Source organism: Copadichromis virginalis, linkage group LG15 (assembly GCF_057382275.1).
Source record: "Copadichromis virginalis isolate Kocher_CV1m ecotype Utaka linkage group LG15, C_Virginalis_male_GT1.1, whole genome shotgun sequence".
Lineage (NCBI taxonomy): Eukaryota > Metazoa > Chordata > Actinopteri > Cichliformes > Cichlidae > Copadichromis > Copadichromis virginalis.
This window is the reverse complement of record NC_140632.1, coordinates 40826660-40852218: the sequence shown is the minus strand read 5'-3', so window position 1 is coordinate 40852218 and position 25559 is coordinate 40826660. Positions and strand designations below refer to the sequence as shown.

Genomic DNA, 25559 nt, shown 5'->3' with positions numbered 1-25559 from the left:
AAGTTACTACATGATCTGGAGCCCACTGTCTATCAAAGCTGTCTACTTTTACACAACTTTCTTTTCATCAGCTGAGTAACTTTGCTACCTTTTTACCAAAAAGAACTAAACTGATGTCCACAGCTCCCATTTTATATGCCAATAAAGTCTAAACAATATTAGCAAATGGAAGTGTTGCATACTGCAAAAAACAAACCAACAGAATGAAGTGGGCCAAATGGCTTTTGTCTTATAAGAAGTATCAAAAATATCTTTACAAATACAATCTTACCTCAATTATGAACCTCTAAATAGTCAGTTCAATGTTGCTTTATGTCTGTGCAACCTGTAATCAACTTTGCAATCATTATCTTTCTTACTGAAACCTGATGCTAAAAATCTACCTTGCCTGCAGTGATTTCTTCTCCTCTTGGCAGATGGAAAATTGCTCATTGCTGTCGTCACCAAAGCTAAATTGAGATAGAGAGAGTTTTGTTGTGTCAAAGAGCTTTTGTCAATTGTACGACAACAACGTGAGGCCCATGTTGTCCGGTCAGCTGCTCAAGAATAGCTTATAGTTGTTAAGCTGCGGGATCAGCGCGCACAGCGATCTGTAACTACGAAAACACTTTTTGGTATTAAACTACAACACATGTCTGCAGACAGCCTTTAAATGAATAAGGTGCACCTGTTGGCATTTTATTGTTTTTATAAAAGCATTGAATGAGCAGCCAATAACACTACTGTATACTGTTACAAAAAACAGCTTAAAAAAACGGTAATATTCTGGGAGCTGGGGCGCCAAAATACGACCGTAAAATAACAGAAAATAACTTCCTCATGAAAATACGGTTATTTCCAGTAATGAAAATAGAGTTTGTTGCGCTAATTTTACATGGGATTCTGCCTTTTCCAAGTGCTTTTAGACATTAAATTAGGAACATTTTAACGTGATCAAACAATGAAATTACCTATAAACAAGGTGAATACGTAAATGTACAGAAATATACAGTTAAATAAAAATGGATTGCATGCCCTGGGACAGAGGCAAGGCTGCCATATCGCACCATCGGCCCCTCTGGCCATCACCTGTAGGTGGTAGGTGAAGAGTCTTGACCACGGACACAAGGACCAAGAGTGTCCAAGGCGGGGCTCGAACCGGCAACCTTCTGACCACAAGGCGAACTGCCAACTCTTGAGCCACGATCGCCCTAAAGAGCAATGATAATACTTATGTGATGTAACACAAGCTTATAGGAACCATGTTATATACTTTTCCATAGCATTACATTTGAATTCAACAGTTCGATCTTTCAAATAACGGACAGATATTTGTGAAACCATGATACATTTGTGAATCTGTATCTAAATATGCATATGTACAGACAGATACATTTAATAATCATGAAAATTATGTTTTATTAAGTTACAGTGATTTAACGTTAATTTACATTTGAAATGTGAAATCAGTCTATTTACGTAACTTTAATGATATTCTAGAAGAACAGAGCAAAACTGTAAAATGCAGTAAAATACTTTCATATTAGGATGTTTTCCTACAGTGCAGCCGCGACCTTGTGGTTGTTAGTTCACATTCATTGGCCGATGCTTAGCATCATGTTATTATGTGTCCCAACATCCAATGGCATGTCACATTGTTTTCATGGCCACACCCTCACCCCAGGTGCAGAGGCCTATTTCTTTGTTGTGAATACTTTGAGATTTGTATTAATTGCAAGTCCTACCTCTACATTTATTTTTTAAAATATATAATTAGCACAGCGTGCAATGTTTTATGTTTTTATTCCTATTAATTATATTTTCACTTGTTACCTCTGAATTATTGAATCAGACCTGGATGACATGAAATCAGCACAATTATAATTCAAATACTCCTTTAATTATTGATTATTCTCATTAATTTCCGATCATTTTATATATTTTTCCATAGTATTACATTTGAATTTAACAGATCATTCTCTCACATAACAGACAAATATTTGTGAAATTATGATACATTTCTGAATGTATTTTTACAATCTAAATATGCATATGTACAAAAAATATTTAAAAAACAAGTAAATTGTGTTTTACTGTATTTACAGTGATGTTATGTTATTTTACCTTTGACATGTAAAATCACAGCCTACTTATGTAAATGTAATGATATTCTAGAAAGACAGTACAAAACTGTAAAATATACAGTAAGATACTTTGACATTACTATTCTTTGGAACAGTGTAGCTTTACTCCCAGCAGATAAACATTTGCTGACAAGAGTTTGAAGATGACTGTCTTATTAAAAATTCAAAAACTGTCTTTTTGTGATCTAAACATCTCAGATTTTTCTAGATATCTGTATAACATCCTGAAAGGAGGATGTCTTTTTAAAGGCCATTACTGAGCAGAACATGGATTGGTGAATTTGTAGTTTATTGCATTTCAAGACCTATTTTCTTACTCCAGCCCACCTGCTGAACTCAACCCCATCTCGCACCATCAGGTCTAATCAGGGTTTCCTCTGTGTTTATGGAGCTGTGGCTGCTGGGAGGTGTGGTTCACCTAAATACCTGGCCACAGCACAACACTGAGCTTGGTGTCTATTGGCTCTCATTAGCTGTGCCACTTTGCACCAATACAGTGGGCAGGGATGCACCCAGGCTGTAGCTTTTAACTGCCTCTAACAGTGTATTAACCATTAATTCAATTTAAAGACGGAATAAGAAGGTCTTCACCTTCCCATTGCACAGAATGACCATAATGCACCTGTGAATCACTGATTACCTGGCTGGCTGCTAACAATTTGTTTTCTAGCCTCTGTTGTGGGTCAAAATCTCCCACTGAACTGTTACCACCCCACCCGCTCCAGTTATTAAGTCAGCGCAGCCTACTCATCCCTGTTGTGTGACTTTATTAAGGTGAAATTAAGCCCACAACTAACTTTAAATACCACCGTTTAATAAGGCCCACTTTACAATTTTCAAATTCTGAACTAATAGCTTTAAAATTGCTTAATAACTCCTATATGTCTCATGCAGAAGGACGATAAAATGTGTATCCAGCCCCATCTGCTCCTCGTTACGTTACTTGCTAATCGGTGTTATTAGTCCGCAGCATATGGAAACTGCCTCACCAAATGGAGTACATACTGACTTTTCTAAGCAGGAAAATATCAGTGCAAACTGATTTGAAAGCTCACATATAGAGCAACACAAATCCATAGCAGGAAACTGATTGAAGTGTTAAATTCATTGAAGTGGAAAAATCAGTTTTGTGTGCAACTTGCACTGTCTCTGAGATGAACAGTGAAATGTTTCACTCCACTGCCAACCTCTCCTGCATCGCACCACATTCAGTATTTATTTGAACATGCTGGTATAACATTAGTGTGGCATCTTGATGCCTCAGTTTGAGCTTGGCGTTAATTACCTGTGCAACTCTGCAGAGCTGCAGGCTAACTGTACAATACTGTACTGTACTAGCAATGAACTTTGTGGAATCACACAAGAACCTGAAGCAGGTTTATAGTTAGCCATGGGCAGGTGATCCCTGTATCATGTCACTCCAGTTCTACATTAATAATCTGCCATATCCTGTATGGACTTTTTAAAAACAGCCCCACTGTGTGTTCCTTGTTGTCAGTTGCATTAGACATCTCTGTCAGTTGCAGCACTATCATATTTTCCTTAAAGACACACAGCCTGGTGGACGATGGGCTCAATTGCTTGTTTTGAGTTTTATTGTATGCAACATGCTGCTTATTTTCTAAATCCAGAGTAAAATAGACCATGACGCTCTGCCCTAGGGTGCCTACTGCACTTCTGTTCACTCGGTTTCAAATCAGGTGAGATTGTTGTGGTTCAAACATTCAGTTCAAGGCTTTAAAAACAGGAAACAAATGAGGCTACATCCATCACTTAAATACAGTCTATGGTTAACGATGCTAATATCCCCCGTCATTGCTTTTTTGATTTTTCTGTGTGTTACATATAGACAACTACTGATTAGCGATAATATCTCCTGATGAGATCGAGGCTTGCTGATGATTTCCTGCCTTAGTTGTCAGAAAAGCTTTGGGACTCACCTTTTCATCTATTCACTTCACTGTTGACTCAGTTCGGTGTAAATTGAAAATACTGTTCACCTAATAATGATGCAGTTTTCCTTCTTGACAAAACCTCCATGGATTTCATTTAAGACACCTTTTAGGGCAAAGTATTTCCATTTGAGGGTGAAGAAAATCCACTTCCTCAGCTGAATGAAGTGAAAGCGAATTACTTTAACGTTCAGCTAAGAGCCTGAGCTCAGCTCAACATTAGAGGCTGTCAGAGGTGCAGGGTGTGAAGCTGTTAAGCTTAGCGAAGTGATGGACTGTCATATTAGGAAAACTGTTTCAGTGACTGACGCCCACCTCAATGTGATATTTTTTATAACGCTGGTATTTTGGCAATTTAAATAAAAAAAAATCATAGTTTTGTGTGATTATGGTTTTTCGTGCATTTGTGTTTTTGTAAAGTGTTGGGTTACTCTTCTTCCTGCCAAAGAGCTGATGTAAAGAAGGAGCAAGCCAGAGTGATTGACAGCAGTGGTCAGATGACACATTTCTTTACAGTAGGCTGTATGTAAACAGTCTTTGACTGACAGCCAGTCAGCTGGAGCACAATGCAGTCTCCTCTTGTGTTTCAGTAATGCAATAACAATTCTATCCTATCCTATTCTAACAAACTTTAATACAAAATATTTCTCTCTGAGTCACAGCAGATTGAGCTGTAGAGCTTAAAAACACAGTCATTTTCTCCTCTCAACTTTGTGCCTCTTTTACTGCACTCGCAGAGCACATGCATGAATATCAGGTGTCAGAATCAGAATCAGAATCAGAATGGGTTTATTGCCAGATGTTGAGGTTTACAACATTAGGAAATTGCTGCGGTGCTTCAGTGCAGACAATAAGAATTAAAGTGCTATGTAGAAAGAAAGATATGTGCATGAGATATACATGTGATATATACATGAGAATAAGAATTGTGAGTGCTACGTAGAAAGATATATACATGAGTGCAGGTGGTGATCAGTGCCAAACATGAAATGATGCAGTGACACAGCGTAGGGTCATGTGTTAGTGGCGGGGACAGTCATATGGTTATTGTTCATGTGTCCAACAGCAGAGGGGAAGAAACTGTTCTTGTGGCGAGAGGTTCTGGTGCGAATGGACCGGAGCCTCCTGCCTGAGGGGAGCAGGTCAAACAGACTGTGTCCAGGGTGAGAAGGGTCAGCTGAGATCCGGGCTGCACGCCGCAGAGTCCTGGAGGTGTACAGGTCCTGCAGAGATGGGAGTCTGCAGCCAATCACCTTCTCAGCAGAGCGCACAACACGCTGCAGTCTCTGTTTGTCCCTGATAGTGGCTCCAGCGTACCACACGGTGATGGAGGAGGTGAGGATGGACTCGATGATTGCGGTGTAGAACTGCATCATCGTCCGTGTTGGCAGGTTGAATTTCTTCAGCTGCCTCAGGAAGTACATCCTCTGCTGGGCTTTCTTGATGACGGAGGTGATGGTGGGCTCCCACTTCAGGTCCTGGGTGATGGTGGTACCCAGGAAGCGGAATGAGTCCACAGAGGTGATGGGGGTGTCAGTCAGGATGATGGGGGGGAGTGGGGCTGTGTGCTTCCTGAAGTCCACAATAATCTCCACTGTCTTCTGGGCATTCAGCACCAGGTTGTTGTGGCTGCACCAAGACACCAGACGTTCAACCTCCCTCCTGTAGGCAGACTCGTCCCCGTCCGAGATGAGCCCAATGACGGTGGTGTCATCTGCGAACTTGATTAGCTTGACAGACTGGTGGGTGGAGGTGTCTTGGGAGGAGTGCAAAATCCATAACCAGCTTTGCTCTATTGTCATGGAAAATGTCAAAGATTCAGTTCTCTGTAGTCGTTAGCGGGAACAAAATCATCTGAGACAGGATGCTGTAGTGGTTACTCGGTTTCAGGCTGCATATTTCAGCTGTCTGATAAATAAATACAAAGCCTTTCCAAACTCTCTCAGCTTCCTGGGGAAACTGCGAATAACCTTCTACTGTTGTGTTCACATTAAATCTGTAGGAGAGTTGCCACTAATCGATGCAAATAGTGGCCGATATGCATCCGCTCGAGTTGAAAATATCTTAACCTCAGCAAAGAATTTACATGGTACTATGAGCTGGATTCTCCTGAGACCACCTTGTACCAGCCAGAAATGGAGGACAAGCTTATTGTCACCATTTGTGAGCAGCGGGAGCTGTTTGATTCTTTTAAATAGAGACTGGAGCAAAGGGCAGAGCTTTAAGAAAATAAAAGGCAGTGGGACTTCCTGGTAGGTTCTGAGAATCTGTTACTGTTGGATATTAAGGGAAGGTGCAAAAACATAAAAAAAAGGGGGGAGGGGGCCCTGGGGGCTGTAGTTATGCTTATATCATAAAGTGTGTAGTAAACTGTGTAGTTAGCAGCGAATGCATTTATGAGTGTATTGCACAATAATTTAAGTAAAATACTATGAATACATAGACACTACAAGAAGTGTAGCAGATATTTTGGAAAGTCTGTTAGTGATCATGTTTATTATCATATTATTGTTCACTGAAAAATCCTTCATGAGGCACCAAAATTGAGAGGTCTACTTCAATGAACTGTCTGAAGTGAAGCCTAGCAGGTGACTGGCAGCCAGAACCCTAAAAATACATAACTGTAGTTCTTAATATAATCTGAAAAGTAAGTTATAAAGATTGTAAAGATGAAATTTCCTACAGTTTTGACTTGGACCAGATTGTAACCATGTCTTTTTCTACTGTAAAGCTGGACATTTACCATATTTTTTATACATAAGGCGCATTAAGCAAAACAAAACAGTCAGATAAGTCAAACTTTACTCAGCTCCTTCTTGCTTCCTTCTCTTCTGTACCATTGATTCATTAATGCTGAATCCTCTCTCAGCTGCTCTATTCCCATGTTGTTGCAGTATATTAATGACTAACCTCGTATTGTGGATGGATTATCTCAGTTGTTCTCCTGATTGAAGTTTGGTCCGTTTACAGCATCCTGCCATACGATTGCATTTGTCTCTAACCATCAGGAACCCTCACGTTAACTTTTATCCAGTGGAAGAAAGTTAGCTTCATCCTCCAGCTTCACTGTTTATGCTAACATAGCTGTGTTTCTACCGATCACGTAGCACATCATTATATATCAGCTAGCCAAACTTCAGTAACCCTACAAACGTCACTGCTGTTTAGTTTTCTGTCTTCATTTATGTTGGAAGTGATAGCAGAGCTGTACGTTTGAATTTATTCAGAAATCTCTCAGTCAGAACATGCTATATCATGTTTAGGTGGAAGCTGGCGAGCTAACTTCCTGCTAACTTCTAACTCCGTTAAATGTAATAAATTATTTTTTCATGGATTCCTGGATGTTAAACTTAATTGTTACACCTGGTAAAGCAGCAACGCTGATGATTTTATTAAAGATGAAAGAATTTAGGTTTTAACTCTCAGTGATGCTGCAGTGTTCGTTTGACTTTGGGACCTGAAAGTGACGGCGTTTAGGACCCAGATTACTCCGCAAGGCTCCTGAGTACGGCAGCCATAATGCTCAGACAATCCATCAAGCGGTGCGGCTTCGTAGCTTACAAAAGTCGTACTAATACTGAACCTTATAGCCCGAAAAGACACGGTAACCATCTAGGATTGACTCACTTTGGAGCCAGCCCCAAGTGGCCACTAATGGAATTGCAGTTTTTGGTCCCTTTTGCATGGGCTCCATGTTTTGCTCCCCCCTGTTGCCAGCAGAAACCATGACAAATGCCTGGTCTCATTTGCTTTCTGTGTGGAGCAGAGAAGCTGTTTGTTGATGTTGAAAATCTTCCAGCAGCTTTGAGGCATCTTGGCTGTCACCTCTCTTTCGTTCCCTGGGGTTTTCATTTTATACGTGTCACCGCAGTATCTTTCCTTTCCTCCTCACAACTCATTCTAAGCTCTTTATTTTAGGCTGTCATGGCACAGTGAGCTCGTCAAAGTGTGAGCTAAAATGTTTGAAAAATCTGCATCATGGTCTTTTAGAGTGTGACACAGGGTCTTCTCAGGGTAGTAGGCTTGTCATGCTACAAGGGTTTCAAGCTCAATACTAAGGAAAATACTCACTACTTGTTATCATGTCAAAAATTAAAGGGACTTTTTTAAAAATAAAAACTAGAACAGTACAAACAATATCAGTGACAACCATATTTTAAGTTGATTGATGTAGTGCACAATACATCAATGTAACTTTCAGGTTTATATCAAATATTTAAGATTTTCTAAAGTACTGACAAAAAATAGACAAACATATTGTGGGTATATAGTTTCAATTAGATAATGTAGCAGTAAGTGAGTATAATGTATACTGCAGAGGCTCACAGCAGGAACGTGATGTAAACTGATTCAACTTTATACATTTGGTCATTTATAATCTTGCATTGACCTGAACTTTTAACTTTTGACTTGTGCTTTTATTTGAATCTCTTCTGTGTGACTTTGAATTGAATGAAAACATGTAGTGAAACTTGAGGATGTTATTGAGAAGTTATCTTGGATTGCTGATCACAGAAACCATCCGAACCTCTGTGGAGAACAGCCAAAATGTAAAATGTTATATGCTGACAGGCACCAAGGAAATTATACTAATGTTAAATTAGATGTTAAATGTGTGCAGTGGTTTTTATTTGTGAACTAACTGAGGCAATCTAAATGACAAAGAAAAGATTTAAGTTTGTCTTAAGTGGCTGACAAATCGTAATGACCCTTCAGGCCTCGTATGTAGTGCCACCTCTCACTAGCTGCTCTGTACTTTGCTTCATGCTGAACTGTTGAAGAATAATGAAAAGAGCTGTACCAGAGTCGGTGCTTGTTAACCTGCTGTGTTGAAATGATTCCAGCTTTTTGCAGTTTCTATCGGCTCGCTGATGTAATTATCAGCTAAAGAAACTTCTTTTAGCTGGAGGTAATGTCTGTTTTGTATATTGTTTCATATCAATGTATATCAAAACTCTCCTGTTTGTAGAGCTTCGATGAATTTGTTCATGCTGTTTGCATATTTTTGTTACAACAAGAAGGTAATTGAAGTAATGGTTTCCTAATTGATTTGTGTATGTATACTGCTTCTTGCTATATGGAAGGATGGAGTATACATTGCTTGTTTCTTCCACTCAGCAACAGCAACTTCTATCAGCATGCCCTGCACTCTTGTGGGGTGAAAGATGTGCAATGCCTGATACTGAAATCAGAAAAAAATCCTTCAGGGTTTGATAGTTTTGTAGCTGAAGGTTCAAGCAAACTTCCAGAACCTTATTTTCTGTTATTTACCCATGAAATCGTTTTTATGTTGAAACATCTCTGCAATGCTGTTTTTAAGGAAAGATTACAGATTAGAAATCTAAATAATTGCGGTTTATTGTATGAGAAAAGCTCAAGTAGGTGTGTAAAACTGTCCTTCCTCGGAGGCACGGACAGAGGTGTGGAATGGGATTTTCAGCCTGTGATTTTATTACATTTGGTCTGTAATTTGGCAGGATTGTGATCTGACTGCATCGAGCGTGTCAGATTATGTGTGCTTGGTAGGAGCCTTTTTCCGTCACAATGCATTTTACCGGCAGTGAAATTGCATCGCCCTCGCTCTCGTTCGCACAGATCCATGACGAGGAATTCTGTGGTAGGATTAGTCATGCAGTGGCCCTGCCATACTTACATTAGAGCTGGATTTCACTGTGTTTGAATTTCACGGGGGGAAACCTTACAACCTGAAGGTTTGTGGAATGAGCAGAGAAAATCTGACAGAGCCAGGCTGAGACTCGTCTGTATCGTGTCCAGGAGTGCTGATGTGTGTTTGTCTGTCTTACAGAGGACCAGATACCACACGGCTTCCCCACCATAGACATGGGCCCCCAGCTGAAGGTTGTGGAAAGAACGCGTACGGCTACAATGCTGTGTGCAGCCAGCGGAAACCCCGATCCAGAGATCTACTGGTTCAAAGATTTCCTGCCTGTGGATATTAGTAGCAGCAATGGGCGCATTAAGCAGCTGCGATCAGGTAAAGCAATCATCTCAGTCGCTTCACACACAGATTTCTGTTAAGCAATGAGAGGCACAGGATTCTTCAGGCGTTAATCATTCATTTTTAATTAGTAGAAAACCTGTTGAAAAGGTGCAATCGTGAGAGTTTGAGGAGAATCCACATATCATAATAACACTGCACTGTCTGTGCAATACAATATTTATATGTATTGAATGAGAGTCCATTTATGTTTTCACCAACAAGAGGGATGTACTAAGGAGTGTCAGAGTTGTCAGTATCACGGCTCTCCCTTCATCTGGTTAGAGCATCGTACTAACTTGTATCGGCTATGCAGACGTGAAACGCACCAGATTTTTTTTGTACTCTTAAGTGCAACATATGAATTCATATGGAGTTAATAAAGTTACAGATAAATACAAATATGTTTACTCTGTGCTCTGTGCAGCTTCATATATATATAATCTTTAAAAAAATAAATAAAATAATGGATATTCCAGCCCTATTTTAAGTGACGCAGAGGGGAAAACTGCTTCTCAGGCCTTCTGCTGTGACGCTTCAATTGCAAGTATTGTCTCGAGTAGATGCAATCAGTTCCAGCAGCCCCGTCAGAGCTGGAACATGATGCAGACTTTGAGATACTGACATAGTCTCAGAGGAACAAGCCTGAAGAAGGCAACATTCAGTTGCTCCATTTTTACAGAGGAAGAGTGAAACTGAAGCAGCAGCGAAAGTTGATGAACGCTGCTGTAAAACCAGTTATCTCTAACTGGGGTTTTAGGTTTGGTTGAGCGAGTATAAGCAAAGAAAGTCTGGCTGAGTAGTGGACCTCTCCGAGCCTGGGACTTCTCTGAGCCATTTAACAATTCCTTCAGATATTAGCACCCAGGCCTGTCAGTGTCATACTGTTAGTGTTGAACACAGTTTCTGTTTTACTGGATATACAGTGGGGCAAAAAAGTATTTAGTCAGCCACCGATTGTGCAAGTTCCCCCACCTAAAATGATGACAGAGGTCAGTAATTTGCACCAGAGGTACACTTCAACTGTGAGAGACAGAATGTGAAAAAAAAATCCATGAATCCACATGGTAGGATTTGTAAAGAATTTATTGGTAAATCAGGGTGGAAAATAAGTATTTGGTCAATAACAAAAATACAACTCAATACTTTGTAACATAACCTTTGTTGGCAATAACAGAGGTCAAACGTTTACTATAGGTCTTTACCAGGTTTGCACACACAGTAGCTGGTATTTTGGCCCATTCCTCCATGCAGATCTTCTCGAGAGCAGTGATGTTTTGGGGCTGTCGCCGAGCAACACGGACTTTCAACTCCCGCCACAGATTTTCTATGGGGTTGAGGTCTGGAGACTGGCTAGGCCACTCCAGGACTTTCAAATGCTTCTTACGGAGCCACTCCTTTGTTGCCCGGGCGGTGTGTTTTGGATCATTGTCATGTTGGAAGACCCAGCCTCGTTTCATCTTCAAAGTTCTCACTGATGGAAGGAGGTTTTGGCTCAAAATCTCACGATACATGGCCCCATTCATTCTGTCCTTAACACGGATCAGTCGTCCTGTCCCCTTGGCAGAAAAACAGCCCCATAGCATGATGTTTCCACCCCCATGCTTCACAGTAGGTATGGTGTTCTTGGGATGCAACTCAGTATTCTTCTTCCTCCAAACACGACGAGTTGAGTTTATACCAAAAAGTTCTACTTTGGTTTCATCTGACCACATGACATTCTCCCAATCCTCTGCTGTATCATCCATGTGCTCTCTGGCAAACTTCAGACGGGCCTGGACATGCACTGGCTTCAGCAGCGGAACACGTCTGGCACTGCGGGATTTGATTCCCTGCCGTTGTAGTGTGTTACTGATGGTGACCTTTGTTACTTTGGTCCCAGCTCTCTGCAGGTCATTCACCAGGTCCCCCCGTGTGGTTCTGGGATCTTTGCTCACCGTTCTCATGATCATTTTGACCCCACGGGATGAGATCTTGCGTGGAGCCCCAGATCGAGGGAGATTATCAGTGGTCTTGTATGTCTTCCATTTTCTGATGATTGCTCCCACAGTTGATTTTTTCACACCAAGCTGCTTGCCTATTGTAGATTCACTCTTCCCAGTCTGGTGCAGGTCTACAATACTTTTCCTGGTGTCCTTCGAAAGCTCTTTGGTCTTGGCCATGGCGGAGTTTGGAGTCTGACTGTTTGAGGCTGTGGACAGGTGTCTTTTATACAGATGATGAGTTCAAACAGGTGCCATTCATACAGGTAACGAGTGGGGGACAGAAAAGCTTCTTACAGAAGACGTTACAGGTCTGTGAGAGCCAGAGATTTTCCTTGTTTGAGGTGACCAAATACTTATTTTCCACCCTAATTTACGAATAAATTCTTTACAAATCCTACCATGTGGATTCATGGATTTTTTTTCACATTCTGTCTCTCACAGTTGAAGTGTACCTCTGGTGCAAATTACTGACCTCTGTCATCATTTTAAGTGGGGGAACTTGCACAATCGGTGGCTGACTAAATACTTTTTTGCCCCACTGTAATAAGTCTCTTAATGGGATTTGGTTTGTGTTTACATGCATTTATAGACTCGTGACCATAGCACAGACGACTGATCACAAAAATGACATAAAAAATAACAACACTTAAGGTGAAGTGGTAAGCAACAACTGAAGTTGCTAAGAGTAAAGTACACATTAAGCAAATGATGGAGGCTAATGTTTCCTACTTTGAACAGAACCTCATAGATTCAGTAATTACCTGAGCAGCACCTGTGCAGGATTATTGGCGTGCCAAGAGTGCTTAAGACCCCACAGACGGTGATGAATGTTAAAGCACAGGCAGCCCTGTAAAGCAGCTCTGTGAGGAGGCTGCCAGCATCCAAAGAAGCAGATAGTGCATCTCATTCCACCAATCCGGGCTGAGCGGCTCACAGCAGAGCTGGATGGCTGAGTAACCGAGCCCTGCGCAACCTATCAGCTGCCCTTTCTGCTCACTTTCCGAGAGAAAATAGAAATGTTTGAGTCTTGCCAAAACTCGTAAGCACCTACGCATCGTTGGATCGGCTCTTCAGGTTCAAACATCCCTCCCAGCTTTGCAGCAGTGCTAAAAAGCCGATTTTGCATCTCAGCGGGCCCGGGGCCCCTCTTGAGGCTGCTTGCATCTCAATACAGGCTGGAGACGAAAGGCTGAGAGACATGCTCTGGGACATCGCTGGCACTGAAGTTCACCCCCAGGATTTTCCCAAGTCACAGTCAGGGCCTCAGGTAGGGAAAAAAAGGCCATATATTATTAACTGAACAGCACGGCAATTTGTTTTAATTTGGTTCATAGAGCCCCACTGTCACATGGAGTCCCTCTGCAGTCGAGCACAGATGGCTTCCTTTATTGGAAAAATCAGAGTTATCCAGTGGCACGCCAGCAAAGTGAAACAGATAAAGTCATTTGTTTCAGTAGCTTTCATTATAAAGAGGAGTGACTATATTAGTTCCTTTTAAATGCCTTTGATCCATTTAAAACTTTAATAGCTTCTTTCTTTTTCAATCTGAGGCCTTTGCTCTGTTTGAAGAAAAAAAACATAAAAATCTTCTGCATGGTTTTTTCCTGCCAATATTTCAATAAAAGATGTGAAACCAATGAGGGACAAAGTTTCAGGATGAGATCTGACTGTCCGGGGGGAACAATGAGACCCAGAGAAGAGGAGCGATGCGACAGCCCTGCAGTAAACGTGGGGTGCAACGTTCACCTCCGAGTCACCACAAACCTGCGACTCAGCTGAACACTGCTGCGAGTCACTGAAAACCTCTGAGACCACGTTTTGGAAATCAGAAAGAAATCAACTTTAATTTGTAGGTGAGACTTCACTAGCAAGGACCACAACCTTCCTACTTATTACTGATAATGTTGTTCTATAAATGAGAAGCAACACTCTCAGGGAGCGGCTGCTGCTTACGTAACACCTCAGTGGGGACTGAGCTTGATACAGGCAGGCGGGCTGGTTTATAGACGTCTTACAGGAAGGGTTTGAGGTGTGATCCTGCTCATGAAATCTGGAGATCCCACTTCAGTTATTTTTGCTGCCAGATGTTCTTAAACTGGTATTTCAGTCATGTAGAACTGAAGTTTAAAATGGTGAAGATACAGATTTGAAACCAAAAGAAATCCAAGCAAAGATTATCTGACTTTTTTTTCTTCGGATCGAGCTTACAGTACACAGAAAATCATTCTTCTGAATATTTCCAACTATTCCAGCCTCAGTCTGTGAGGTTCAACAAGAAGACAAATAAGATCAAACACCTGATAATCTTGTAATTCATCCAAATTCAGTGAAGACGCAATAATTCAGTGTGCAGTTGTTTGTTTTTGGTTAACCCCCAGAGACAGCAGTGACACCCCAAAGTGCCCACCTTTCTCAGAACCTTTCCCATCCCAGCGCCATCTTCTGTTCACACCAAACGTCCAATAAATTGTCCTTGTGGTGCAAAGAACAGAGAAGTTTTAAAGTGAGTGATTTCTGAAAACACTAAAGACTGTCCTCTTCAAAATCTTTCCAACAAGAGGTGAAACTTCATGTTGAGAGTGACAGTGAGCACTGTGCATAGCAGTAGGTGTTCTCCAGGGAGGGGAGAATTATTTTCTGTCTTCCACTGTGATTCCTTCAATTCTGTGACTTTGAGTAATTAGGCATCAACAAGACAGCACCACCTTAGTTTAAAGACCTATAAAGAGTAAGGATCATGTCAGTGCAGCTGGATGGAGCTGTGAACACAGCAACACAGTAGTATCTGCTTGTCTAGCCAGCCTCAGGAGCAAGATGTAGTCTGATTTGTCTCCAGATTTTATGACTCTGTAATCGCCTGATCTGAGTCAGCGACCACCTCAACAGATAAAAATGTTGTGTAGTCTGAAAGCAGCATCATTGCTCCGCATTGAAACCGATAGATAACATCAATGTCAGCCCCTCTAACAGCCAGTCAGATGATATGTTTTTGCTTCATTCTGCTTGGAAAAGGAAACTGAAACAAAGCTGGAGGTTTTTACTTTACACAGTTTCATACAAGGACTCTGATGTTCTCAGCTGATATATGAAGATACAACTGCACTCACTCTTGGTGGACTCTACTTCGGAAACAAAATAATCCTTCCAATCCAAACATTGTGAAAATATAATAAAACCGTATTATTTTTCACAATGCTGCCCTGAATCTGTCATAACAGACTTCCTGCTGCAGTGGGATCCATCCAGCTGTCAGGCAGCTGTGAGAGGGAAGTCATGGCAGGTCTCGGTAATGTCCAGCCCCGCTTTCTGGAAGCTGCTGATGTCTCCTTCATCAGCTCACGGGGCCACACAGCTTCCAGGGCTCCTCTTCACCACCTGTATCTGACACTTTGTTTTCCTGTCAAAGCGGCCTGGTTTATTATCCAGATCAGGAGAATCTGCATAGTAACCATCCCTCTCTCTCGTCCGTTTGTTGCATATGACCTAATATGCTCAAATGGTTCCTTTTACTTACACCAGTAAATTACAGAATGAACAGCAGCAGGCTGAACAATTAACATTATGTAAATAGGAATTTGAGTGTTGTGTTTGAATAACAACAAGCTGTAATTGTAACTGAACTCTCCTTAACAGCGTCTTAACCAGCTTCAAGGGGTGAAGATGAGGTTCATGTAGCTGTTGACCCGAAATTTCATTCACCTACAATAACAGTTTGCTTAACTGCAGCTTATTAAAATCAATTATCTCCATTAAAAGAGGAACTGTTGGCAGCTGTCTGCTTCATTTGCTCTCTGCAGGCCAGAATCTTTCATGTTATTATTTAGAATTAAAGATGGTTTTAACAAAGTGGAAAGTCCACTCTTTGCAGATTCATGTGTGCATTTCTCAAACAGTTTAGTGTGCTCGTAGCCTTCTTATATGTCTGTGATGCAATAACGATGTTGACTATCAGACAGCTCCAGAGGCTATTATACGTATAATCATAGGCTGTATATAAAAGATGGACACTGCAGTTTTGGTACCATCTTGGCTTTAGACACGAGTGATCATTTCTGCTGTTCTGAGAAAGTGACTTGCCGATTGAAACATAGCGTTTTGCAAACTTTTTCTTTTAAATACGAAAGAAGTGTTTAGTGAGGTCATGGATCTAATGAGCAGTAGGGTCATTTTGTGTTTGGCCACTAGAAAGAATACAGATTATGTACTGGTTTCATTTTACAGACTCAACTATTACACCACAGAGTGAAAGGAGCGCATCGTTTGTATTTAACCAGGAGGGTTTGTGTGCTTCTTAAAAATAGAAATACTTAATCTCTCCTGAAATAAAGAGGACTGATACAACCTGGTGAAACCAAAATAACTCAGAACTCTTCAGGGTTGAATTATAGCCAGAAAGTGGAATAATTAGTCATCGGCAACCAAACTTTAAGCGAGGAATTATTGATTGAACCTTCACATTAAAACTGCTGAAACTGGCCTAAGCAGTCATTAGAAGTGTAGAGCTGTTAGTTATCAAGCTTTATGTTATCAGACAGTGACACACTTATTTACAGCCATGCATTTGTGATAATTAATACATTTGTTTAAGTGTACGTTATTATCTTTTATTAGCTATTGTATGAAAATACTATCTAAACTGAGCTAAAGGGGAGACACTAAAGAAGAACAGGATGAAAACAGATTTGAGGATGAAACCACTGAGCCAATTTCTGCTTTCGGAAGGGAATTTTGGAAATCTCTAAAAGCAAGAAACAAATCTAATTTTATGAATAAATTGCTCCATGGATCAGCCTCTGAAAAAATTCCTCTGTTAAAACTTCCAGAAAACAGAAGGAAACAAAAGTGTTGATTGGCGACTTCAAGTGGGAGGAAAAAGGCACTTTGAGAATGGAAATGGACGGGCTGACCCCTGGAACCCTACAAGCCACATTCATCTTATATATTCACATATACACTTTAAGCCAGGGGTGCCCAATCCCGGTCCTCGAGAGCTACCGTGCTGCAGCTTTTAGATGCATCCCTACTCCAACACAGCTGAATCAAATGGTTTGATTACCTCTTCAGCATGCCATCGTGTTTGGCAAAGGCCTGATAACAAGCCATTCATTTGATTCAGCTGTGTTGGAGTAGGGATGCATCTAAAAGCTGCAGGATAGTAGCTCTCGAGGACCAGGATTGGGCAGCCCTGCTTTAAGCACTGCCTCTTATCCATAGACACTTATTTTGGAATCACTAATTAACACAACAGGATGTCTTTGTACTGTGGTAGTTAGCCAGGATACCTGGAGGACACATATGCAGGTACAGGTAGAATATGCAAAAGCCATGCAGAGAAGCATCTGCTATCAGGTCATAGCGGCAAAATTCTAAAGTAAAATTTTCATTCACCTGTGAGGGAAGCAAAACTGTCTCAAAGTTAAAGGCAGAGAGGAAAGTACAAAAAATCTACATTTTCACCACCATGTCTCCCTTTAATTAACAACATTTCTTTATAAAAGAAGACGATCTTAATCTTTGTCTCTTGTCATTATATCTGCCTTGACTGTTTAAAACACAACATTTAATGTGTAGAAACTAATGTCAGAAGCATCCATACTGGGAGAAACAAACCTCAGATCATGAACGCTGCACAGACAAAACATTGATGAGCATTTAGATGACCCAAATAAAGTGACAAGTGCTACAAAAATACATCTGTAGTATGCTAATGCACTGTGCTAATTATGAAGCTAGTACAGTTCTCAGCCACTGAGGCAGCAACGTAAGAGCACATTTCAGGACGCATGACGGTTTCTGTGCATTGCATCAGAGGGAGAGCAGGCTGTGTTCTGCAGGAGAACATGAAAAAGCACCGCGAAGCAGGCCTGTTGTTGGTGAATGAGGGTCAAGTGTTTGACAGCTTGGTGCTTTCAGGGAAAAAGCAGGTGTGGGGTTTTATGATGAGTAGCTTTATGATCACAACAGGAAGCCAGCTCTGTGGCGCAAGTAGCCAGGTGTGCAACTCAAATAAGTACCGTGTTACAGTAAATAAGTAGATGCACAAATGACAGTCTGCCAGTCGGAGCTGTGTGAAGATGCATTACTGAAACTGTTTGTGCTTTCCAGATCTCGTGGGGAAAATAAATCACGTGTCTAGTGAAGAAAATGGTTTTCACTCAGAAAACATTTTCCACAGTTGTCATTTATGAAATTGGTTTTGGTTGAAAATAAACATTCAGTTTATTTCTCCCTCTGTGCCAACACTTGAACTTGTTCAGCGCTGAATAATATCAGAACTATTTACAGAGATGATGTTTTTTGAGTAGGGAGAGCCTAGCTTCCTCTTACCTGTTTGCTCTCCTGCCTTCTTGTCTTTCTGCTTCACTTCTGCTCTTTATACTAATGCTTATCTTTAATCTTATTTGCATTCAAATTACCTCACAGGTGGTACACCAATAAGAGGTAAGAATGCTGGCTACAGAAAAACATCTACTCATCCTCCCTTTCTCCTTCATCGCCTTCATCCTTCTCTCCACCTCGGTGTGTCCCCATTTCCAGCCCTCTGTCCTTTTGCCTGTTCCAACACTTTCTTTGCCTTCAGCACATAACCGTGCACAGGTGTGTATGGTCTTGAAAGAGGCGGGTAAAAAGTTTTCCAATTCAGAAAACCAGGGTAAATAATGCCTGTCTGCGGAGCTTCATGAGTACTTATTTTGGTTGAAGTCTCGCAGCTGAACAGTGTTGAGTTTGCAGGTTGTATAAAACAGAGTTGGACATTTTTTTTATCAAATGCAAAATAATGCCTTTTTGATATAATATGCAATCGTTTGTATTTTGCTGCTACTTACTATACACATGCAAGAAGGAAGAGTGCACCTTCAGAATGAGAATGCAGCACTGAAGACAAACTGCAGCTGCTTTCTATCAAACAGCTGTTTTACTCCATTTTCATGGTGTGGAAGGAAGGACAGCGGCGTGCAGAGGACTCACTAAAATCTAGACTCATATTTTAAAGAGTGCCTAACAATTATTATTTACCCTCCAAAATAAATGAAGAGTTGGACGCGAAGTGTCTCAAAAGGAGCTGTTTAAAGTTCTGTGTCTCTTTTTCATTCTGTCAGCATGAAAGCACAACACTTTGTGTCAATCAGCATGAATTTTCTAATGATTTCTCCCCACTGGAGTGAGTCTGTGCTCACACTGATTACCAGGCTGGATCTCATCCAGGAGGTATTGTACTCAGATGCCCAAATCTTAGCGAGCCCTTTCGATGTGTAAGAGCAGTGCTGTACTCGGAGGTCTTCACCCTCTCTCTGACAAACAGAAAGACGCCGTTTTCTTCATCTGCTCTTCCTTCGGTGACTACCCACCGCTCATGGCCACAAATCAGGGTGGTAAAGCAGACCGAATGGTCAGTTGGTAGCATCGCTTTAACCATCTCTTTACCCCAGCCGACTGGTACAATCTTTGCAGTCATGCGGTGAATCTGCCTTGAAATGTAATAAATCAGATAAGCTTCAGATTGGATCGGCCCGTTCCTAGAACATTTCGCTCTTACATGGTTCCCACTCATACATGCTACATACGCAGTCATACACGGCTCGAGGTGTGAAGGTAAAGGAAGTTCTGGTAGAGAACAACATTCTGTTCAGGGCTTCAGACGTTTCTATGTGTGACAAGACACCCTCTCCTGCTGCACCCGTCAGCCTTTTTGGTGCCAAGAGGCCAAAGCAAACATCCATCAGCTCAGGAGAGAGTGACGCACTTTCTCCTGAAATGCTGCTTCCTTCAGGAGGTGCAGAATGTCCAATGAGACAAACAGTCATCGCTAAAATGGAAATAGAGATTGATTCAATCTTCAGCAACGTGACGTATCGCTCCTCAGTCGCCTGGACACTCTTTGGGAGAAACTTTAGAAAGTAGAGCTCTTAATCAGTATTTTGACCCAAGGATTTCTGATGTGTACATGTACTGTGTGTGTGTGCGTGTGTGTGTGTGTGTGTGTGTGTGTACGTGTGCGTGTGTGTGTGTGCGTGTGTGTGTGTGTGCGTGCGTGCGTGTGCGTGTGTGTGTGTGTGTGTGTGTGTGATGGAGAGAACGAGAGAGAGTGGGAGATTGTTTGAGGACATTCATCGCTGCACAGTGTCCTTGCATCCCAGATGAAGGTTGTTCCTCCTCCATCTCTGGGCTCACTGTCTGCACCAGATCCACCCGGGATGCTGCCACACACATGTTTTCTTTTCTTAAACCGGCTTCACACACCCATCCCATGTTGCATTTCAGGATTGTATTCTGAAATATGTACATTTTTATTTCTCATAGTTTTTACTGTGCGCTGCTACACTGCATGATGTATGTCACGGTCAGCACATAAAACCACATTATTACTAAACACATGTTGCTTCTTTCTCAAAGCTAACCTCAGCAATGACAGCTCATTTTACATGTTTCTAAATGCTATGAAATTGCAAAAGAAGCTTTTTGGTGTGATTGGATGTAGATCACCATGTCAGGTATGTATTGTGTGTTTATATAGCAGTGATCGGTGGAGGTTAGTTTAGTTACTGAAGGCTTTGAACAGTCGGGGGTTTCATGCATTAACATTTTAACATCTGAAAATGACAAGCTGTTGAATCCCTGGGACACTTTCAGCAATTAGGCCAAAGTCTTCTGTTTCACTTGTTTCTGTTCAACAATTTGAAAGTGTTTTGACTGACAGTCAGAATAAACAGCTCAGATTGCTTCTTGGGAATCCTGTAGTGCAGCAGTCAATTTTGAAATGGTGTTGCCAGAAAAACAGGAAATTACATTTCATGGCCGATTGTGTTTAGCAGCACATCGCCTATTTAGACTTTCAAACAAATGTCTTCAATTCCCATCCATTTGAACAAAAGCAGTTTCATTAAATGGAATCTGTTCTGTTCATTTCCAGGTCCAGGTTTGTATTGTAGAGCTCAGCTAATGTTGCTTTGCGTGATTCAGATCTCACAATATTCCTTTTTTGATCTTAAATTGGCCGCTCAGTTTATTCTCATTCAGAAAAAAAACGTTTTTGTTCCAAACTTGGATGTTTAACATCCAAGTTTGGAACAGCACATCTGTGACAGAAAATAAGGAACATCAGAACAGGCTCCCTTTAAAAAAGAATCACATTTACATGGTTGTGTCTCTACAAGACATTTTAGCTATACTGTTGACAGCGACAGCTGTGCCAGTGCATTTCTATCCCAGGGTGTCAAATGCTGCTTTTCTGTCTGATGTTGCAAAGATACACTGAAGGAGTTCTTGTCTTTCAAAGCCATCAAAGAAGAATGAGAGGTTCAAGAATAACAGTCATTTTCATAAATTTACAAAAACAACTTTACAAAACTTTACTAAAAAACGTTTCTTGTACTTAGAACTACTTTTCCCCAACATACCCCTCATATGGGGGGACTACAGTTTGTTTGTTACATGTTCATGTTTTGCTTTACTGACATGGAAAACTGTAGATTTTAAAGTATCTATTTTTAATGAATTTATCTGATAAATAATGTGGTTTGCTTTTGTGGTTAATTGTGCAGATAGAACATCCAATATTCATCTTCAGTAAAATGTAGCCTGCAGAAACCAAGAGGTTATCTTATGGTTTAAATATGAAGCCCTGCAAAGACTTCATACAAGTTGGGAGTGAAAGACGTGTTGTCATAAACCTGATGTGTCGCAGAACGGCTACCATAGCTGTGCATATCTTGACAAATGTCAGTATTTGAAACCCTGGAATGAGAAAATGCTGGAAAGCCTGAGTCAGCACAATAACAGCTAATTGTTAAAGTTGTCATAAATAATAAGATCAAATGATACGACTTGAAGAAAACTTGTTAGTTAGTTGTATAGATTTGGATTCAGATTTCTGCTCAGCCAAGTTAAGGGGAGCTTTCCGTTTGGACGATCAGGCTAACAGTGTGTCTGTGTGTCTCCACGTGTGTGTGGTGCAGATCTTAACTGTGACATTTTAACCTCCCTCCCCAGGAGCGCTTCAGATTGAAAACAGCGAGGAGTCGGACCAGGGCAAATATGAGTGTGTGGCTGTCAACAGCGCCGGGACTCGTTATTCGGCTCCAGCTAACCTTTATGTTCGAGGTAAGCTCCCTCTTGACCTCGGCCGCCCCCCTCCCTGCTGCCGTTCGGGTCACCGCCTGCAGCAGAAACGGTGCTCTCTCGTCACCTCCAGCTCTGCCTCCTGAATGCTAACAGGAAAACTGCCTCTCCGGATGTGACTGCAGCGAAAATCACACCTCCAGCCTCACACTGTCATTTCCTGATCTTTCTGCCTCTCTGTCTCGTCTCTGTCTCCTGGGTGCTGATTTATGTATTTTGCTCCTCTGCTCTGTTGTTACTTTGCTTGACCTGCCTAACCTCACAGTGACCTGGGGGGATGTTTTGACTCGTCAGGGATGAAAGAGAGTTTGGCTGCGGTTCTGCCTTTTAGTTTTGGGGCAGTGGAGGTTTTACGTGTAGGGTCTTGCCTCCAAAGGGAAGCTGACACCTTCACGTCGCAAATGGGGAAAAAGTGGAGAGGAAATCCCCTCCATGCAGTTGGCTGGATGTAAAGCAGCAAAGCCAGCAGGGTGAAAGGAAGCCTCAGGCTTTCTCTCAAGTCTCGTCAACAAACAACTCAATTAGCCTCAGCCAGTATCAGGTTCTCAAAGGCAATTTTCAAAGCATGCTGTTGATTCATTTCTCCTTTTAATCTCGTTTTTGTTTGACAGCTCTCTTTGATGCAGTCGGACTTAAAATCATTTGAAAGCTTCTGCATAATAAATACAGCTGTTACCAAATCTTTAGTGCTGTTTAACTGGAGCTGTTGTATCGTGTTTTCGATCATGTCGAGCATTGCTTCTTAAACCGTTGCCCCACAATCTATTTTCCCCCAGTGTGTCAAACAAAGACAGGCAGAGATGTTTGATTTTTCCCTCACACGTTCATCTCTGATCACACAGCTAATGTGTGAAATTCGTTCTTTGATTCATTCCACCTGCACAAGAAGGGAGGAGATACCTGCAATGACCCTGTGTCCTGCCAACAAGCCTACATGCCACTGGAGTCAGTGGGTAAGATTCGGGCCCAGTTTCAGCACTTAAATTACCGCATCCAGCACAGAACTACAAACAGGAGCTTGGATTTTAGCTGCTTGTTACGTCTGGCATTATTAGCCATTTCTGGATCTACATGCTCCTTTAATTTCAAACAAGCATCAGGGTACCACTGAGAGTTAAAAACAGTCCAAATTCTTCCAGTGCTGTTCTCCAAGGTGGCAAAAGAACATTCTTCCATGGAAAAGAGGATTAGAAGGTAGCAGAAAGGTAGCTCGCTAGCTGACACCCAAAGATGACATGCTCTGTTCTGATGGTAGAATAATGCCCGATTTCAAGCATTAAGTTGCAGCGTTCAGCTCAAGAAACATGCAAATGACAGACTTTAGAGGCAGCAGCTTTGATTTTATGCACCTGTTGTCTGACGTCATGACCCAGTTCACACAACTCAATGAAATACCAGCAATGTTAGTGAAGCTGACAGTACAGACAGGTCCTTCTCAGTCTGAGAACAAGGACTCTGTTTATACAGTGAGGTCATACTGTGGAGATGTTTTCTATATTCAACATAAGCAGGAAGAATTCTCACAGGGAGCAATGAGATCCCACGGCACAGATCTGCTGCAGAAACCCTGAAACTTTAGTTGTTTAACGACTTCTTGCAGGTTAGTTCAGGCCAAAGTGGTTCAAGAAGTCCATAGCAGGACAAAGCAACATGTAATGAGATCAAACAAGTACAGATAAACAGATTCAAATAGTTTTTAAAGGAGCAAAGACGGGTTTTGAGTTTCAAGTTCTCAACATTTCCGGCTGTTCTCAGTTCCTCCACTCCGACTGCTCCAGCAGCTCGGGGCATAAAAGCTAAAAGCTGCCTCCCCATGTGTCCTTTACTTTGGAAAAACTAGCAGATTTGTGCTGGAGGACCTGAGGGTCTTTGCTAGTTCATACACTGTCAGCATGTCAGACATATATAGTGGAGCAAGACAATGAAGTGCTTTAAAAACAAGTAAAAGAAATGCAGTCAATAAGGTCACTGACAGAAGGCCACTGCAGGGACTTCAGAGCTGCTGTAATATGTTTTCTCTCCTTCTGGCCCTCGTAGGCACTCGGCTGTAGGATTCTGGATTAGTTGGAGATGATTTATAACAATTTCAGGTAAACTAGATAGAAAGGTTTTGCAGTAGTCAAGCTTGTTGAGTAATTAGTGACAAAGTATTGACATTTAAGAGAAAAAAAAACAGATTTTCTGCCCTTTCATGTTAAGATAACTCCTGTATACACCACACTGAGCTTGCTTGGATATTATAAAGTGAACACATCATAGCAGGTGTAGGATGCTGAAGGTCATAGTCCAACAGGAAAACAATAAGGGTGCAGATGTTGCAGAAAAAGATGGAAATCAACTCCCTGCCAAAATGTTATTTTTACTATGTGGATATACTAATAGAGCAGACTCTGGTCATTTAATGGATGAATTCAAGTTGTAAAGTTGTGTCCTGTGTTCAATCAAAATCAGTAGCAGCTGGTTTTCGTGGGATTTATGCATGTAAACATTTCTACTTTGATACAAAAGTTTACCAAGGAAATATCCCGCGAGCCAGGACGGATCCTTTCTTCTGTGTTGATCATAGCCGATTCTGACTGTATCTGAAGTCCAACAGAAACCGAGGCTCATCAGATCAGCAACACTTCCAGCCTCTGTTGTTCAGTCTGGTGAGGCTGAGTCCTGCAGGCTTCCTGACAGGAGTTGCACCTGGTGTCATCTTCTGCAGTTTCACTTTCTTTGGCAGGAAACGTTTCGAGGGAAAACCTTTTTTAAAATGTATTGTGAGGTTTAGGTTAAGTATGTGGTGCTTTTCCAGTATTCTTCAATGAAACTGCAGAGCGAAAACAGCAGGAGTGACGATCCTGATGCAGCGTTAATGAAAATGGTACAGAAACAATACTAACACGGGAAAACAAAGCAACGCAAAAATGGGCAAAAAACGTGATAGAGCATGTGACTGTAAGTTTAAAAGCACATTCATTCATTTTGAAATACACTTGAACTTATAGCCAAATTTGCCCCATTGTGTGTGTGTGTGTGTGTGTGTGTGTGTGTGTGTGTGTGTGTGTGTGTGTGTGTGTGTGTGTGTGTGTGTGTGCCTTTCTTGAAAGTACATATGTGTGAACAGATGTACATTTTTTATCTACTTAACATGGCATGTGCATCATTTTCCAAATAACAGATCGTAGCACAGCACTCAGAATAACATAAAAAACTTGCCTTTGGGAACTAAAGAGAACTGTCAGTTAACCATCTCGGTCGTGAAGAAAGTTCAGGCATAGTTTTGAGGACACTTTGTTTGTTTCCACATAAATGTACATATTTGATGTCATTTTACAAGACGCATCCTCCACTGAGCCACCAACAGGAACCGCAGCCAACAAAGTGAGAACATAAAGCA

The 25559-nt window shown here is 41.4% G+C and overlaps 1 protein-coding gene across 3 annotated transcripts in view; it reads left to right on the top strand.

The window, feature by feature from the left end:
- ptprfa (protein tyrosine phosphatase receptor type Fa) overlaps positions 1-25559 on the top strand; it is a 385056-nt gene that overhangs the window by 191064 nt on the left and 168433 nt on the right. For all 3 annotated transcript variants that reach the window (XM_085433425.1, XM_085433427.1, XM_085433426.1), the window contains 3 exons: positions 9882-10070; positions 18482-18499; positions 22049-22159. In XM_085433425.1, coding sequence (XP_085289551.1) covers positions 9882-10070; positions 18482-18499; positions 22049-22159 — 318 coding nt within the window. The remainder of the gene's footprint in view (positions 1-9881; positions 10071-18481; positions 18500-22048; positions 22160-25559) is intronic.